Here is a 19,801-nt window from a genome sequence, read left to right as displayed (position 1 = left end):
AAAAAGATATTTTTAAGAAAATGTAACAGAAAAACACACAAAATATGATTGGGTAAATCACAAAAGAAATTAAATGATGAATAAATATGAAACTAAAAATTTAAATATTAAACAAATGTAAATAAAACCAAAATTCCATAGGTTGCCTATCAAATTTGCAAAGATGAAAGACAACAAAAATAAAACTATTGATCAAGCAGGAGGCAAACATTACTCTTGCTAATTATGAAAGACATTACAAATTACTTCAAACCTTCTAGGAGAAAATCTGGCTTTATATATCAAAACCCTTAAAAATGGATCCAGCAAATCCACTTCTAAAAATCTTTCCTAAGCATAAAATCATGAGTGTCTACAAAGATGTGGCAACAAAATTTTAAATGCAATGAAAAACTGAAAGAATGCTAAATGTTTTTTAAAGTACAATTGTATAATACAATAAATACAGACATTAAAACTTAATAGAAAGACTTAGAAAGATGATTAGTGACACAGAAATATATACAATCTATGCGGGTTTCAAAACTATGTGCACAATATAATCTAATTTTAAAACATGCCTTAAAAAAGTCTGTGTGGCTAAATTAGGGTAAATTTTATTTTCTTCTTAGACTTTATTTGTATTTTCTACAATTGATACTTATTCTGTAATTTAAAAGTATAAAACTTTTTTTTTTAAGTAACAGCCGACAATAAGGAGAAGAATAAAGGAAAACACCATAGGTAGATGAACTCTGAAGACCTAGCTATTTAGTACAAAAGCCAATAGCAAGATATATATATTTTTTAAAGCACCTGGAAATAACATATGATGGCTAACGTTTCACAATAATGAGCATGAACTGCACAGAAAAAGCTAAACTGTGTTCTAAGTATATCACATATGTGTACGTATAATTTTTACTATATAATACCGAATAAATGACTTTCATTCACAATGATTAAAATAAAGATTTAGTGAATAAAAAGTGAATCAGCTACCCAGAAAACTTTAATTACCTGGAACTCTACATACATATATGTTTCTAACATATCCAACATTATAATCTATTAGAGAAGTGAAAAATAATACCAGATGTGTTTAAACTTCATGAACTACAAAAAAGTCAAAACAATCTTGGAAAAGAAGAAAGCTGTAAGACTTATACTTCCAAGTTTCAAAACTAACTATAAAGCTACAGCAATGAAGGCAGTGTAGTACTAGCTTAAGGACAGATATATTGAGAGACCAGAAAAACATCCTATATTTATGGCCAACTGATTTTTAACAAAGTATTCAGAGGCTGAGACAACTGTATATCCATCACCAAAAGAAAGAAGTTCAACCCCTTAGATACCTAAATCTAGGAGTTAAAACTATAAAACTCTTAGGGGAAAAAAACAGACATTTTTGTGGTCTTGGGTTAAGCAATATTCTTTAATATATAATACCAAAAACACAGCCACAAAAGCAAAAATAGATACACTGGACTATACCAAAATTAAAAACTTTTGTGCTACAAACAATACCAACAAGAAAGTAAAAAGACAAGCCAAATACAGTCACGTATCATGTAATGATGTTTCACTTGAAGACCACAGCATATAGGTAGGTTGTCCCATAAGATTAAAATAGAGCTGAACAACTCCTCTCACCTAGTGACACTGTAGCCATAGTAACTTCACAGTGCAACGCATTACAGGCATGTTTGTGGTGATGCTGGTGTAAAGAAACCTACAGCACTGCCCATCGCGTACAGCACATACAGTTATGTACAGTACATAACACTTGATAATAAAAGACCATGTTACTGGTGTACCTATATGCTATACTATGGTTTTTATCATTAAGAGTGTACTTCTTTCTTCATCCCCGAGAGGTCAGTAAAAAGGAAAGAGTGTATTCCCCTTTGACTTATTTTTTTAAAAGTTAACTGTAAAACAGCCTCAGGCAGGTCCTTCAGGAGGTATTCCACATCAAGGCATTATCATCATAGGAGATGACAGCTCCATGTGTGCACTACCCCTGCAGAGCTTCCAGTGGGACAAAATGTGGAAGTGGAAGACAGTGATACTGATGATCCTGACCCTGTGAAGGACTAGGTTAACATAACAAACACATTTAAAAAGCAAAAAATAAAAACTTTTTTTTCCTTTATCTTTAAAAAAAAAAAAAAAAAAGAGTTTGGTCTTGAACTCCTGCCTTAAGCAATCCTCCCATCTCAGCCTCCCGAAGTGCTGGGATTACAGGTGTGAGCTACTATGCCAAAAACTTTTAAAAATAAAAAAAAGCTTACAGAATAAGGATATAAAGAAAATGTTTTTACACACCTATGCAATGTTTGTGTTTTAAGCTAAGTTATTATACAAGAATCAGGAAGTTTTAAAAAACTGAAAAGTTTAAAGTACACAATTACAGTAGATTAAGGTTAATTTATTATTGAAGAAAAAATTTAAATAAATTTAGGGTAGCCTAAGTGTACAGTGTTTATAAAGTCTACAGTGGTGTAGAGTAATGTCCTAGGCCTTCACATTCACTTACCACTCACTGACTCACCCAGAGCAACTTCTAGTCCTGTAAGTTCCACTCACGGTAAGTACCCTATACAGGTATACCATTTTTTATGTCTCTCTCTTTTTTGGAAAAAAAAAAAAAAAAAAAAGACAGGGTCTCACTCTGTCCCCCAGGCCAGAGTACAGTGGCACAGTTACAGCTCACCACCGCCTCAAACTTCTAGCCTCAAGCAATCCTACCGCCTCCGTCTCCTGAGTAGCTGGGACTACAGGCAAACACCACCAAGCCCAGCTAATTTTTAAATTTTTTTGTGAAGATGGGGTATCAACTATACTGCCCAGGCTGGTCTCAAACTCCTGTGTCCTCAAGCAATCCTCCCACCTCAGACTCCCAAAATGCTGGAATCGCAACCATGAGTCACTGTGCCCAGCTCATATTTTATCTTTTATGCCATATTTTCACTATACCTTTTCTATATTAAAATGTGTTTAGATACACAAATACTAACCACTGTGTTACAACTGCCTATAATAGTCAATACAATAACATGCCGTACAGGTTTGTAGACCAAGCAATAGGCTACACCATATAGCCTAGGTGTGTTATAGGCTATACTATCTAGGTGTCTGAGTATGCTCTATGACATTCATGTAATCATAAAGTTGCCTAATGCTGCGTTTCTCAGAAAGTATCCCTGTCATTAAGTGACACACAACTGTATTTGCAAATCATATATCTGACAAGGGTTCAGTATTCAGAATATACAAAGAACTCCCACAGCTCACTAATAAAAAGACAACCTAATTTTAAAAAGCAAAGTATTTGAATATATTTTCCCACAAAGACACACAAATGGTCAATAAGCACATAAAAAGATACTCAACATCACTAGTTATTAGAGAAATATAAATCAAAATCACAATCAGACACCATTTAATACCCTTAAGGATTCCTATTATCAAAAAGGCAGAACACAAGTGTTGGCAAGTACGTGGAGAAATTGCAACCCTGGTGCACTGCTGGTGGGAACGCGAAATGGTGTAGCAGCCGTGGAAAACAGTTTGGCGGTTACTCAAAAAGTTAAACATGAGCCAGTAATTCCACTCTTGGTTATAATGAACACCCAGGAATTGAAAGCAGAGACTCGGGTAGTTGTATACCCATCTTCATAGCAGCATTATTCATAACAACCAAAAAGTAGAAACAATCTAAATACCCATCAGGAATGAACAAAATGTGATACATGCTACAACATGGATGAGCCTTGAAAACATTTCATTAAGTGAAGGAAGTCAGTCACAAAAGAACACATATTGTACGACTTCATCATTTCTATGAAATGTCCAAAATAGGCAAATGGAGAGAGAGAAAGTAGATTCCTGGTTGCCTAGGACTGAGGATTAGAGGAAACACGGAGTGACTGCTAATGGGTACAGGGTTTCTTTTTTTTTTTTTTTTTTTTTTTTTTGAGACAGTCTTGCTCTGTTGCCCAGGCTGGAGCGCAGTGGTGCAATCTCGGCTCACTGCAAGCTCCAGCCCCCGGGTTCACGCCATTCTCCTGCCTCAGCCTCCCGAGTAGCTGGGACTACAGGCGCCCACCACCACGCCCAGCTATTTTTTGTATTTTTGGTAGAGACGGGGTTTCACCATGTTAGCCAGGATGGTCTCGAACTCCTGACCTCATGATTCGCCTGCCTCAGCCTCCCAAAGTGCTGGGATTACAGGCGTGAGCCACCACGCCAAGCCCAAAATTACTTTTTAAACACTTAAACAACTATCAAGTTCTTCTGCTCTAAAAAATTAATTAATTTTAAAAAAGTAACTTGTAGCAAATGTATCTTACATTCCAAAACTTTTCAACGATATAGTACAGAATTTCACTAAGAAAAAAACCTAATTGCACTACATTCTGATTTGAAAACCACCAAGCACATTTTGAATTCAGTGAGTCCAGTTACTCAAAGTGCAATAGAAATAGAGAAAAGACACTCCATGATCAAAGTCAAAGCAAGATTTTTTAAAAGTGACATATACTTAGTATTTTTTGCTTGCATTGGAAATTTCACGTACTTAGGAACATCAGACTGAATCACCTTTTAGAATAGAATGGTCCCACCCAAAAAAAAAAAAACCCGAAGAGAAATAGATCAAGTAAGAGAGGTATGTGCTACTCTGATAGATTTCCTTAAGTTTTTCACTTACATACTTCCAAATTCAGCTCATGCCACAAACTTAAAAGAGGATCTATGGAGGTCAGCTAGTCTTGACTGAAACACCGACAACACTGACTTTCAGCTCCAGGATATCTGGTTTATATTCTCAAGCAGAGCTGGATTCATTTGTACTAAAACAGATTTTTAGATAAAAAGATAAAGATACATGTATACTTCAGCTTCCTATCTATAAGGAGTACTTTCCACAGTCTGTTAAGCAGTCATTGTATCTATGAAGAAATATGTTTATCAGTACTTAAAACTTTAAAAGTTTATTCAGAAATAACAAAATACATCAGAGCTGTTCTACAATCACCTGGCTGCTTACCTAATATGAATGAGTACCACTGTTAAACATGAAAAGTCAAGCAATTCTACTGGCACCAGAAAGGGCTCTAGCCTCTCATTCTATGGAGGCAAGCCCATAAGTGAACACAACTGAGAAAGGCAACAATAAACAATGTCAAAGCCCAAATCAGTATGAAACAGAAAAAGCAAGCCAAGAAGTCGGGAGAAAGGAAAAAAATCAGGAGTAGGAATGTCAGTGCTGGGCAGGAAATGAGAGGATGACCAAGGCCAACCAACAAGAAATGGAAAGAGAGATGATCTAAGCAAGAGTAAGAGAGCTACAGGTCAGTGCTAAATAAAGTGGATGGAGGTAGATAGAATAAATCAAAGGCATCAATCATTTGTCACAAATTGTAGCAACATTATCAAGTTGGACTAGAGAAATCTGATGAAAGCAAACATAAAATAAGATGTAAAAATAATGAAATAACTGTAATTTTAAATACCTATATGGCTCTCAAGTTTTTTTTAATCCCCACCAGTAATCTAAAATACATAAGATTAGGGTGTGGTGGCATAGTCCTATGGTCTGTGCCTGTACTCCTAGCTACTCAGGAGGCTGAGGCAGGAGAAACGCTTGAGCTCAGGAGTTCTAGACCAGCCTGGGCAACATGACAAAACCACGTCTCTACAAAAAATACAATAATTAGCCAGATGTGGTGACACATGCCTGTAATCCCAGCCATTTAGGAGACTGAGGTGGGAGGATGGGTTAATAAGCCCAAGAGTTCAAGGCTGCAGTGAGTCATGACTACATTACTGCATTCCGGCCTGGGTGACAGAACAAGACCTTGTCTCAAAATAAAATAAAATACACTGGACTGTGTTTGTGTGTATATGTGTGTGTGTGTTGGCCAGGGAGGAGGGGGCAGAGGCAAAGCAAAACTTTCAAAAAAATAATCTAAACAATTCTGACTTTACAATGTATTTAACGCCATGATTCAAACATGTCATTATTATATTTACTCCCATTTCTTCTTTCCAAAAAGTTTTGTTTTTGGAGTTTTGATGTGAGTGTAACTGGTGCAACATTTTTAGAGGACAAAGATTAGACCTCAAAAGAGTCTGGCCCAGGCCTGGGAAGAGATATTCCTCGGAAACTGACCTGCTTGCAGTGATGTGCTGGGGTTGTTACCAGTTACTTGTACGTGGGCATGGTGATCAGAGTTTCTAGAACCATTGAAGGAAGCCAGGAGGGATAAAACTCCCTGTGGATTTACAAAGGAGCTTCTCTTGCATGCTGGAAACCTCACTTCCTGCCAATGTATCATCCATGGCAAACGGGTTCATGGAGAACTTTGGGAGCCTGGGAAGTTCTACCTCCATCAGACAGCATGTTGTATACAAAGATAGATGTAAAGTACATTTATTGCAGTTATGTTTCAATAGTGTAAAAAATGAAAACAACCTAAATGTCTCGCATTGGACCAGATACACATAAAACAAAACAATGAGCTGATAAAAAGATTGGAGTTACAGATGCTGATATAGAACTCGGAAACACATGAACTGAAAAAAGCAAAGCACAGAATACATATTTAAATTTTTTTCCACGGGCATGTATTATCTGCTCAAAAAGAATAAAGTACTAAAGTAAATTTTAAAGTCTACCCATATATATTTGCTTCTATATGCAGACACACAAGGAGCCACTGGTAATAATTATGCCTACAAAGTAGCAGCTCAATCTGAGGTAAAGGGAAACTTAGAATTTCCTGGGTATCCTTATGTACAATTTAAATGTTTTATCATGAGACTATATTAATTTCATACTCCCATCTTATTTTATAATGAAATATAGTTGTTGAAAGTATATGACCTTTGACCTGAAATTCTACTTCAAGGACTTCATATAACATTAGAGAACTGAAGGCATATTTACTGACATCCCTTGCTAAATGTAATGGCTGTAATTTAAAGATTACGTCAACATCTATCCCTAGAAAACTGGTTGACTACATATTTATTAATATATGCATACATATCATGTGATACTCTGCAATAATTAAAAATGGTGATTTAGAGCTACATTTACCGACATGGAAAGATGCATAATATTTTTGAATGAAAAAATATAAGATCATAGATGTTATTAATGTATACATATATTCACAGAGTCATCTGGAAAGATAAGGAAAATATTAATTGTCTCCTAATTGTAGAGTTAGGGTTTTAATTTAAGAATACATTTCTGGACTATTTGAATTCATCACAATGAAGAGTCATTATTATTATTATTATTTTTTTTTTTTTTTTGAGAGGGAGTCTGGCTCTGTCGCCCGGGCTGGAGTGCAGTGGCCGGATCTCAGCTCACTGCAAGCTCCGCCTCCCGGGTTTACGCCATTCTCCTGCCTCAGCCTCCCGAGTAGCTGGGACCACAGGCGCCCGCCACTTCGCCCGGCTAGTTTTTTGTATTTTTTAGTAGAGACGGGGTTTCACCGTGTTAGCCAGGATGGTCTTGATCTCCTGACCTCGTGATCCGCCCGTCTCGGCCTCCCAAAGTGCTGGGATTACAGGCTTGAGCCACCGCGCCCGGCCCGAAGAGTCATTATTTTTATAATCAGAAAAAGAAAAAGCTATTCTCTTTTTTTAAAAAATGAGAACTATCCGGAATAGCATGGAGTAAAAAATAAATAAATGGCATCTACAGGTTTAGCTTCAATAACACAGTCAGTAGAAAACCAGAAATGGCCGTGAAGCTTTTCATCGCTTTGCTCTGAATAAGGCTAACCATCAAAGTATCAGAAACGCTGAATAAAACCTACAAAGTGTCTTATGACTTAAGCTTTGGTGTCCAAAAATCTTTAGCTGAAGTTTTATTTCATTTATTTTATTTAACCCAGACACTTCATTATCTCCCTTGCCCTCTGAGCCACATGTGACACTTCCTATCTCTGACTCCTGGAAAGACTCTCTTCCTGGCTGTTATTCTACCTACAAGGTCCTAGCATTTCTCCAAGCTGCCCTGCACGGCCAATAAACTGTACACTCCACGGTCCCTATTATACAACAGAGCAACCTTGGGTTTTCTCCTTTCTAGACTCCATTTTTGGCTCCTAGGTAGACATCTCTTTCTTCGCGCTCTATACAAGGCCCTTGTCTTGCTCTATACACTCTCCCTAGGCAATTTCATCACCACTCAAAGCTACTACTTTAAGTACTTTAAGTAAAGTACTTTAAGTACATAGTCTAACTCTAGCCAGACACCTCTCTTGAACATTAGATATACGTATCTGCCTAATGCACGTCTTCTCAGATGTTTAACAGGTACCTAAAATTCAAAATATCAAAGCTCAGTCATCTTCCACTTCAAGCTTGCTCCTCTTTCTGTTTTGGCTATGTGAATGGCAACATCCAGCTGCCCAAACCAGAAACCTGGGCATCATCCTTGGTTCCCACTCATTCATCTATCACATCCAATAAATCAACAAGTCCTATCAATTCTCTCTCCTCATCCCCTCTCTCACATACCTAATTCAAGTCACCAGCATCTCTCACCTGGATTACTATCACATTCTCCTAACCACAGCTTCCTATGGCCATTCTGACTGTGTTACCAAGCAATTTTTTTAAATGAGAAATCGGAACTATCTGCTTAAAACCCTACGCATGGTCCCCACTACCTTCGGAAGAAAGTACAAGAAAGTCAAAAGTCCATGACACGATTTACAACAATCTGCTTGCTTCCCCAATGTGATTATTTATACCCTCTCCTCCACCCCTCCAAGATCTGGCACCGACAAAATTCTTTCAATTGTCTCACTGCATATACCATCTTTCCTTCATGTCTTTGTGCATGCTACTCAGTGGCAGCTCCAAAGGATAGCTTCCCCCCGTAACACACAAGCTCCCAAAATTACCTCAAATAAACCATTTCAGTTGCAACTTGCTTACTACACATTACTGCACTGCCTCTTCATCTAGACAGCAGCTTCTTTCTTATAAAGTAATTCTGGAGCCAAGAGTGATACTACCTCTCTCACCTGCACTATTTAACTCCTCAAGCCCCCACTAACTCTTATTTATTGCCCATTCACAATTTCTAATTATCTTTCAAGTCACAAGTGAAATATACTTGAGCCCCCCACCAGGGCAGATTAGGTACTTCCATGGCAACCTACAATTTTCCCTAATGCAGCCCTTATCCTACTATATTATAATTGTTTACCTGCCTGTGCCCCTCAAAAGTCTGTTAAGTTCCCTAAAGAGTTATTAGACCATGGGCTGTTCACTGCTGAATCACCTACATCTGGCACAGAACCTAGCACAGCTGGTGGGAATGTAAACTAGTGCAGCCACTATATAAAACAGTAGGAAGATTTCTCAAAAAACGAAAAATAGAATTACCATTCAATCCAGCAATCAAAGAGATACTGGGTATCTCTACCCAAAGGAAAAGAAATCTGTATATCAAAGGGATACCTGCACTCGCATGTTTATGGCAACACTATTTACAACAGCAAAGATATGGCATCAATCTAAGTGTCCATCAGCAGATGAGTGGATAAGGAAAATGTAGCATATATTCACAATGGAATACTATTCAGCCACAAAAAAGAAGGAAATCATGTCATTTGCAGCAATGTGAATGGAACTTGAGGTCCTCATGTTAACTGAAATAAGCCAGGCACAAAAAGACAAATATCGTATGTTCTCATTCACACATGAGAGCTACAAAAAAATGAACCCATGGATGTAGAGAGTGAAAAACAGATAAAGGGGGCTAGGAAGGTGAGTGGGGAAGAAGGAGAGGATGCGAAGTCAGTGAAAGGGTGCAGACATAGATTAAGATAATAGAAATCAGTTAAATATTTGACAGCAGAGTAGGAGTACCAAACAAAAATGCACTGCAGTCTGGTGATAAACTTCCTAAGTAACCTGACTTGACCACTATGCCTTACATACATGTAACAAAATTTCTCCTGTGTCCCATAAATTTGCACAAGTAAGAACCTAGCAAATAAGAGGCATTCAGTAAACAGTTACCAAATAAATTATAAGCACACAAATTTACAAAGAGAACTGCAGCTACTGGGAGGGGTGGCGTGCTAGTCCCACCCACTTGGGAGGCTAAGGTGGTAGGATCACTTGAGCCCAGGAATTGAAGGCTGAAGTGAGCCATGATCGCACCACAGCATCCCAGCCCGGGCAACAAAGTGAGACCCTGTCTCAGTAAAATTAATTAATTAATTAATTAATTTTAAGAAAAAACGGCAGCTAAAGGGAAACCATAATGAAATACCAAATATTTAAATAATTTAATTTTACATTTAAAAAAAATCAACATTAAGTCAGCATTAAAAAACAAATTACTTGTGTCTTGCTTTCTGTTTGACATTTTCTTGGAAATTAGGTATAAACTTAATTTTTGCAAAGTAAGTCACATAACAAAGCACTAGGAGACTCATTTACTTAAAGGGAGTCTTTTGGCCGGGCACGGTGGCTCACACCTGCAATCCCAGCACTTTAGGAGGCCAAAGAGGGCAGATCACGAGGCCAGGAGTGTGAGAACAGCCTGACCAATATAGTGAAATCCCCTCTCTACTAAAAATACAAAAAAATTAGCCAGGTGTGGAGGTGGGAGCCTGTAACCCTAGGAGAGGCTCAGGCAGGAGAATCCCTTAAACCCGAGAGGCAGAGGCTGCAGCGAGCCCAGGCACCACCAGCCCAGGCAACAGTGCGAGACTCGTCTCAAAAAAATTTTTTTAAAAAGTCTTTCATAAAGTAAAGAAAACTCCAAATTTATCTATCCCATATGAACCTAAATTTTCACATGACTTATTGGTTTTCCTTCAAACAGAAGCCTTATAAAAAGTATTTTTTGCCAGGCACGGTGGCTCACGCCCGCAATCCCAGCACTTTGGGAGGCTGAGGCGGGCGGATCACCTAAGGTCAGGAAAAAAATTAGCCGGGCGTGGTGGCGGGCGCCTGTAGTCCCAGCTACTCGGGAGGCTGAGGCAGGAGAATGGCGTGAATCCGGAAGGTGGAGCTTGCAGTGAGCCGAGATCGCACCACTGCACTCCAGCCTGGGCGACAGAGCAAGACTCAGTTTCAAAAAAAAAAAAATACTTACTCCTTCTTTCCTCAAAAATATGACTTCTTTAATATAAACTACATTAGCACGACTTGAAAAGTTTTCTTTTTATTCAATCCCTTTAGTCCTTTAGACAACCTATAAATTCAAATGTCTAGAAACACCCAGAGTAGGCCCTTCATCATGATGTAAAAATTCCTCTCTGTAGGATGATTATTTGTTAGAATTCATGGACTATAATGAAGTTATAGACTTTAAAGAACTTGTCTAGTGAGATGAGTAACTGAGTTACCTTGAATAGAAGTCAGTCTAAATAATTTTTTACTCATGTAACAAAAGGTAAATTTCAAATAAAACGATCATGCTATATAAACCAGTAATTTTTAGCAAAATTAAATGCCAACTGTGATTCAGAAACTAGTTATGTTTTCCTTAATTTTAGAAATACAGATTTGATCCACATTTAAAAGGATTCATTTTCAAAGTATATTTCAAAAAAATATTATTTCTAGTGGCTCCATTTTCAAATACCTTGGCCTTCCATTTCAATTCAGCCAACTACCATGATAGCTTGCTCTTGCCTTTGGATTCTGGTACTGTTCAGTGCCGTTCTGGGTACAAATATAGCAAACCCACCAAATTGTGCTTCTCCTGGTATTTTCACAGGTATTACTTTTCTACTCTTCCCGTAATATGCCTCAAGTTTTTAATGTTAGCAAGTTTAGAAAAAAAGATTTTCAAATATGAATTTCAGATATATATACACACACACACAAAAGTACTAAATACCTGCCAAAATTTGGCAATATGCCAAGAGCTGAGGCGAACACAATCTTTGCCCTAGAGGAAATCTATAATTTTAACCCATAAACATTCACCTGAAAGACCCAAAGGACATATAAACATTAACCACATATACACTGAAGTAGTTATATATCAGTGAAGGACTATGTTTTGCAGGGTGACAGGTAAAGTGGGAATTATTACAGTTGTATGTTAAGATATGTAGTTAGGATTTTTTCTGAGGCCGTTAGTACATTTCAACTGAGAAAAAAATATTCCAGCACAAGGTGCTGCCTGAGAAAAAGGTCCGAGTGCTCTGAGTTGATGGAGGAGGAGTAGCTGTATGTATAATTCTGTTTCAGAATTACTACAATAGATTATGGTGTGAGTACTGTCCTGGAATAAAATAGACTAGTCAGGTCTTGGAGACAAAGGACAAAGAACTTGGTCCTAAACCAGAGTCAATGTAAAGCCACTCAAAATCGGTTCTCAGCTGCTTTGGATATGATCCAGAAATTCCACTCCCAGGTATATACTGAAAACATATGTCCACCTAGTAAGTCACACATGAATGTTTACAGAAGCATTATTCACTTTAGCCAAAAAGTGGAAACAACCCAAATGCCCAAGTGATGAATGTGTAAACAAAATGTGGTATATCTATACAACGCAATATGATCCAGCCATAGAAAGGTATGAAATATTGATACATGTACTACATGGATGAACCTCAAAAACATTAAATAAAGAAACACAAACACAAAAGGCCACATGTTGAATTAGTCCATTTATATGAAATGTCCAGAATAGGCAAATCCACTGAGACAGAAAGTAGATTAGCGCTTGTCAATGGCTGGGGAGAGAGGGGAATGGCAGTGACTGCTTAATGGGTTTCTTTTTGGGGTCATGAATATGTCCTAGAATTAGACAGTGATAGTGGTTGCACAGCCTCGTCAATCTACTAAAAACCACTATATTGATCACACACTTTTAAAAGGGTGAATTTTATGGTATGTGACTTATATCTCAATTTTTAAAAAGGAGTTCTCGGTATTTTTTCTGCTGCAATACTTCTGAAGAACGTAACTCCATCAGTAAAGGCAGCTTACTACAGCAGGGACTGGTTTTGGGACTTTGACAATAACTGTATCAAAGAATATTCAGAATCATGACACCAAGAAGTCTTCAAGTATTAAGGTCAAAAAACAGGTAAAAGCCACCTTTTAGTGACATCAAGAACTGCCTTGAGGTGACAAAAGATCGCTAAAGAGAAAAGAGAATTGAAGTAACATGACCAAGGCTACGTAATCTGGTGTGAAGGAAAAAATTCACAAAGTGTTCTGAAGGAGGAAAGGATAACAGGAGTTTTATTTTCTAGCAGCAGCTAAGAACATAAAAAGAGTCAAGAGACAATGAGGATTGGATTCAATAGTGAAAGGCACTACAAGAAAGATTAACAGCAGTCACAGGGAATCAAATGTACTTATCAACACTGATTTGCCATACATAGTTTCCATCTGACAAATGAATCACATTTCAAATTTTATAAATCAGAATTAGAACACATTTGCCCAAAGAATGAATTGTCAAAGTAGTTAAGTTTGCAAATGGCCTACAATTATAATTTTTCATTATTTCTGTTTTCCTAGCTGAAATTCAGAATGCCAGAAGCCCTGTCCCCACTTTCCATCTTTCTGCACATCAGAGACCCGCAAGAGAAATTCCGTTACTTCCTGAACTTTAAGTAGCAAAAGAACTTCTTTCCCCCTCCAATTTGTTACCATCCATCACCTCAGCTGCATACGAAACTCTGACTCCTTACTCCTCATGGAGGTGAGGCCAAAGCAGAATCATCTGCCAACCAGAGCTCCAGGCAAAACGGAGTTCTGCCATGGCAGTTTTACACGAGAGAGTCTTAAATCAGACTCCTGGATTTCAGAGGCTGCTTTTCTTGAACGGCCAATGTTCTCATGATTGAAAACTGACACACATACATTCACGGTATTCAGTGCCAACACTGATAAATTTATCTCCACTGTTAAATAATGGTACCTCACCATGTCCAATGGGTGCAATGGAGCATTTGTAGTGCATATATATACTACTACACGTACAACAAGAGCTCAAGAAATGCTGGCCAGGGAAAACAAGGTGAGAAGAAAGACATGGAAAGAAAAAAATTAAAACCCACAAAATTTGCTGGGGTCTGCAGAAAACTCAATTTTAAAAAATCCCTTTGTCCTATTCCTGTTGGAATGTCTTTTCTGATGAGATCTTCCCTGTCTTCCGTGATCCAAATCAAATACTGTAAACTTTGAGACTTTTCCTAAAAACCTTAACCAATTGGGGGCTTCCTTCTCTGTGTTGCCATAATACCTTGTATTATTATAATGCTTACTGAATTGCAACAATTTATTTACATATTTGTTTCCCCAGTAGTGATCTCCTCAAATAATGGAATATTTTATTCATCTTTGCATTCCCAATACCTTGGACAGTGCTTGAAACATAGAAGGGTCCAATAAATACTTGTTGAATGAATAACTGACTTCTTCAAATGTTCAAAGACACAGTAAAAGTAATAACCCACATGAACAAATCCCAAATGAATTGATTTCCCAGTATTGCTATTAAAAAAAATGAAATTTAAGCATGAAATCTCCAAGTGCTTTACTCAGGACCTGAAACTTACTCAGTAATTTAGCTGTTATTGCCATTATCACTGCCTACTAATCATCTCTGGGCTCTCAACAAATGTGCCCCAAAGAAGGTTGGCAGTATATTTCTCTCTCTCTCTCTCTCGCTCTCTCTCATTCACACACACAAACACACATTCATTCCTTACTCATAATTATCTATTCTTTGGAATATAGATTATAACAGATTAAAAACCCTATTAAGAAATTTCCTTTTGTTTTTCTTTTTTGAAGAAAAATCTCTTATCCCAAATTGATATTTTAAATTATCCAAACATCCAGTGCAAATATTGAAAGTCTAGAATTGAAAAACACAAATTGTTTTCTGTCTTCTAATGCTTTCCTACTCTTTAAAACAAAATTAGTTTTGGTTGCCTAAATTCTGCAAAGACGAGATACAATCAACTCAGAAAGAAAATGAACCCCCCTGATTCCCACTGAGTACCCTTTAAGTGTTAAGACACAAAGGACACTATCTCATTTATGGCGACACTAGTGAGAAGAAATTAATCCCAGGATGTATTGTGTATGTCTTTAAACTCTATTATAATCTGAAATTCACACAGTAATAAAAGGTCCCTTTTCCCTACCATGCAATCATGCCTCAAGTAAGTCAAAAAATGAATCTTTCAAGCTATTTTATTTCCTAAAACTTAATAATTTAAGCAGCTAACTCCTCTGGTCTAAATTATTTTACCAATTGTTCATGTTCTATGCTCACTGGGGCAACTGAAAGGATACAACGTTTACATACATTCATTTCAATAGTCAAATATGTCTAAACCAAGCTTATTTGTGTTATTTCCTTTTATAGAAATTCTCAGGTTCTCCTTGAAGGTGTTACCGTCTGAGTTCCTAGAGAACAAATCTCAGCTGCAGAATATATAATGTAATTTGAAAGTAAATCAATACTAGAAACAAATTATTTGATCATCATCTTATTATGAAAGATTAAACAGCCACAAATTTTATTTTACCAGGACTAAATGCATTAAATTACATTTCACTGACATAAGATCAAAAGAACCGCATAAATAGTATGCGATATTTTACCAGAGTGAGGTTACAAAAAAGAAGTCAAACCGAAAAAATCCCTGTAATTTTAAAACTCTCTAAAACTGAAAAATCCCTGTAATTTTAAAACTCTCCAAAACTATCTCTAAAAGATAGTAATTTTAAAACTCTCTTGACATTTGATCCATTAAAAACAGAAGTTCATCACATAAAGAGAATCATTAAAGACTGATGGAAAACAAACGCCAAGGATTACAAATAATAAGCTCTTTTTTCCAAAATGCAATGTTACTTTTCAGCTGTCACGGATGACTAAGAATGTCCATACATTATACCTTCAACTATCTTTAAATTCAAAGATATTGAAATTATTCTTTCAAATTATTCTTAACAACCTAAATTAAAACCGGACCATGGAGATATAAAATATGCTTAAGTACCTCCTGCCAATACACAGTATTAGTTTTCTAATAAAAGTACAACGTTAAAACAAATATGCATATTTTATTAGCTTAAGTTCATAGTTTTTGAAAACAGAAGTGGCTTCTCTCACACAGATTAAAAATAATGCAAAGGCGCTAGAATTTTATATAACATGACAGTGTGGTCAAATGCACTGTAATGTCTAATCTCATGGGATTGGGGATTTTATGAATATGCCCAAAATTACATAATACTGGGGGAAGGAGAGATGGTTTCAAGCTTTTGAGAAATATTGTATGGTAAGTTATCAAACATAATTTTTAAAATATATGTCATTACAGAGTAAAACTTCAACAATAAGTCTAATTAGACATCAACAGAGTCAGCAGTATCTCCAGACGCTGATTTCTCCAGTGCTAAAAAGTACTTTTAAATACGTGCGGCGCCCAGAGTATCAAGTTTTCAAATCCAAATCCCTACCTTCTGCCGATCTGTTCCACTTTATTGTGGCATAAAAGCACTAAAATACATATTCCAAATTAATTAGAACTCTTATCTTCCTCGTAGAGTCCATTGTAAATACTTTTAGAAAGATATTTCAGTAAATCTAAGAAAAATGTTGAATAAATACACACTTTCCTTTCCAACATCCAGAATACTAAAGTATTTATAAATATGCGCCCCCCTCCCCCACACTAGGGAACTTCAGCTTTACGAATTTTTTTTCGTGCTAATGTAGTCTGAACATACTCTCCTAATTTGAAATTTTAAGTGATTAAACATCATATAGCAGGTAACTAAACTGGGATGTTCCAGTAAAGCTACTTCGTTTCTAATAAAATCCAAAGATTATATAATAAGCTTTGACTTTTCAATAATTTTCTATTCTGTCAAAGGCAACAGAGACAACATCCATTTTACAAGAAAACATGGGAGTTAATAAAATATATATTATTCCCCCCAACTAAGAACTGCCTTCTCTTTTGTCAATATTACAAGACATTCATCTACTGACAAAGAGAAAAAACGAACAATTCACTTGCCTGTTAAGAAACTAAATTGGAAGCATTACCACTCATAGGTTTAATTAAGTTGTTACTAGGGAAGAATATTTAAAGCAAAGGGATTATTTAAAGTTCACTGACAGCCGCTAAATTTGGGGGAAACAGCCTCAACGAGATAGTCCCTATGTCACTTGTCTTCTTCCCCACCACCCACCCTGCACCAAACCCCCATTGTTCTATGTAAAAATTCACAGCTAATAATATCTAAATAGCAACTGCAACATTTATGGTGCAGATGATCCGTATGGGGAACTCTCTCCAGAACCACATTCACTCGCTGCCTTCCTTCCCTCAAATAAAATACAAATTTGATAAAAAATCGATCACAAACTGGTGGGGGAAAGGATCACAGCCTGCCTTCTAGACCGATGGATGACACTCCAGAGGCGGGTGAGGAAATCCCCAGAAGGTTACCATAATAAATCGACCAAGGAAAAAAAAAACAAACAGAAACATTTCACCCGGCGTTTTAGAACGCATTCTTTCATAAATCAGCTTTGAAATCCTTGAAAAGTATACAGCCCACGGTGCAGAGGCTCCTCTTCCCTCTTACCACCGAAGCACAACACAGATGCGGCACGCAGGATTTCTTGTGGCTTTGGATCCCTCGTACACCACTTCCTCCCCAAACCTTGCTGGCGGAGCCAGAGGCCGGCGTCGAGGAAGTCAGAGCCCGGCACCCCGGCGGCCCGCTCTCCCTCCGGGCTACCTGCCTCGGCCTGCGGGAGCGCCGCCCAGCGCGGACACCGGCCCAGACGCACACACTCACCCATCTTTCCTCTTGGCTTTGTAGACGTGACCATAAGTGCCTCGGCCAACTTTGCAGCCCTCGTATTCAAACAGGTCCTCGACCCGCTCCCGCTCGCTGCTCAGCTTCACTTTAAAGTCATAGTCCATTGTCACAGCCTCCGAGGCCGGAGAGCTGGGTCGGGGGGCCGGGGGGCAGGGGTGGGGACCGGGGAAGCACGGGCAGCCGCAGCCCCCGGGAACCCGCCCGCTCTACGCCCGCCGGCCGCAGCACCAGCCCGACTGATGCGGCAAGAGCAGGAGGAGGCCCCGCGAAAGCGCCGGGGACATCCAGGGGGGCAGCGGGGCAGAGGCCGGCCGGGGGTGGAGGAACGGGGAGGATCCCCCGGCGAAGCAGAGCCGAGGGACGAGGGCTGGGGGTGGGGAGCGGTGTCTCTGCCCTTGTCCCCGCGGGCTCCCTGGGCGCCGGCTACGCCGCTCTCTCCGGTCGCGCGTTCTGCTCCTGCTGCGGCGGGAGCGGCGGGGCGGCCAGGCGGGCTCTCGTCCTCTCACACGCGCACTCACGCCTCACGCGCTCACACACACGCTCACACTCACTCACTCACTCACTCTCCCATACACTCAAACAGAAAGGCAGCGCCGCACAACAGCCGGTACCTCCTCAAAGAGAGGAGGAGGGAGGGCACTCGCGGAACACGGCCGCGGCTGTCGCAAAAACGTCGCGAAGCCTCGGGCTGCCTCCGGACCACCCTCCAACCCGCTCCCGCGGTGGCTGGCCGCCCCTGCTGGCGCTGGCACCCTGAGGACCGTGTGGAGGGAGCAGGGGAGCCGCTGCCCAAAGCTGCCGCCAAATGCACCACGTGGGACCAGCCCCAGCGGTGGCCGGTTCCGAGACTACAATACCCAGAATGCATAGGCCGCCGCCGCTGCCGCCTCTTCTACGACTCCGCCCCACATGGTGGGAATATGGGAGCGTTGCATGATGGGACTCGTAGTCTAGGGTGAAATTCGTTTCAATCACTTGGGGAAAATTTATTTTTATTTTTATTTTTATTTTTATAGCGATCTAACTAGAGTCTGAGTCCAGCCATAAACTTGACCAAAGAGATGCACGTGGGAAGGAGGGTAGCTTTAGAAACACATTTTGTGCCACTCTGAACTCCAGATGTTAAAGGCCACTATCATCTGTAAAAGCCGATATATTTGTAAACAGCTCGCGGGCCAGCAGTTGGGGTACTCTTGGTGTTCACAATCTGATAAGGGCTGCACAATGATGTCAACATACTGACATTACAAGCTCCAGTAAAAGTGAATCAATGACTACTGTCCAAGCTACTCCTAAACACTGTTACTCTTGTGACAGATGACCATCCAACCTTTCCTGTCCATTTATAGGAAGTATTGAGTACAGTACAGCCTTCTGCGATGCTCCCCATAAGAACACCAGTTTCTAGCTATGATTACAGAAAGGATCTAAATCCGTGGGAACTAGTTTGTTAATAATTTTGCGGTAGCAGTATGTCCTGCTTCAGGAGTCCTGCTTCAAGATTGATACTAATCTATCATTTTATCTTATCCCTCTTATTTGTCTGTTTTTAATTTTTGGTTTCCAATTGTTACCATTTCCACTAAAGCTCCCCACTTCCCAAAGGGAACTTTGCACTTTTAATGTGAACTTTTTAACACTTTTTTTCCACCTTTCCTGTGGTATTTATCAAATTCCGTTTCATCTTTTATTTCCTCTCCCTTGCTAGATCCTAAGTTGTTATAGGAAGTCATATTTGCATCTTCCATAAAACCTAGTGTCATGCCTTGATAATGATGCACAGTAAACACTTGTTAAATTAATGAATGAATAAACATGTTTATCTCAAAAAAATCCATATGCATATGATGATGATGAAGATACTATCTTGTGAAAAAACCTCCAAAGGGCTTTCTCTTACATAATTTTTCCTTGGGGAAAATTAGCGACTTCACCACTG

General features: G+C 38.8%; 1 protein-coding gene across 4 annotated transcripts in view; it reads right to left on the bottom strand.

Annotated features, from left to right (window-relative positions):
- CDK8 (cyclin dependent kinase 8) overlaps positions 1-18,504 on the bottom strand; it is a 152,269-nt gene extending 133,765 nt beyond the window's left edge. For 3 of the 4 annotated variants that reach the window (XM_025364665.1, XM_025364666.1, XM_025364669.1), the window contains exon 1: positions 17,839-18,504. In XM_025364665.1, the coding sequence (XP_025220450.1) occupies positions 17,839-17,966 (128 nt within the window). In that variant the 5' untranslated portion in view covers positions 17,967-18,504. The remainder of the gene's footprint in view (positions 1-17,838) is intronic. The other variant, XM_025364668.1, reaches the window with a different exon arrangement.
- Between the last annotated feature and the right edge of the window lie 1,297 nt (positions 18,505-19,801).

This window comes from Theropithecus gelada, chromosome 17 (genome assembly GCF_003255815.1).
Source record: "Theropithecus gelada isolate Dixy chromosome 17, Tgel_1.0, whole genome shotgun sequence".
NCBI lineage: Eukaryota > Metazoa > Chordata > Mammalia > Primates > Cercopithecidae > Theropithecus > Theropithecus gelada.
Note: the sequence above shows the minus strand (reverse complement) of the source record. Positions and strands in the feature narration are given on the sequence as shown.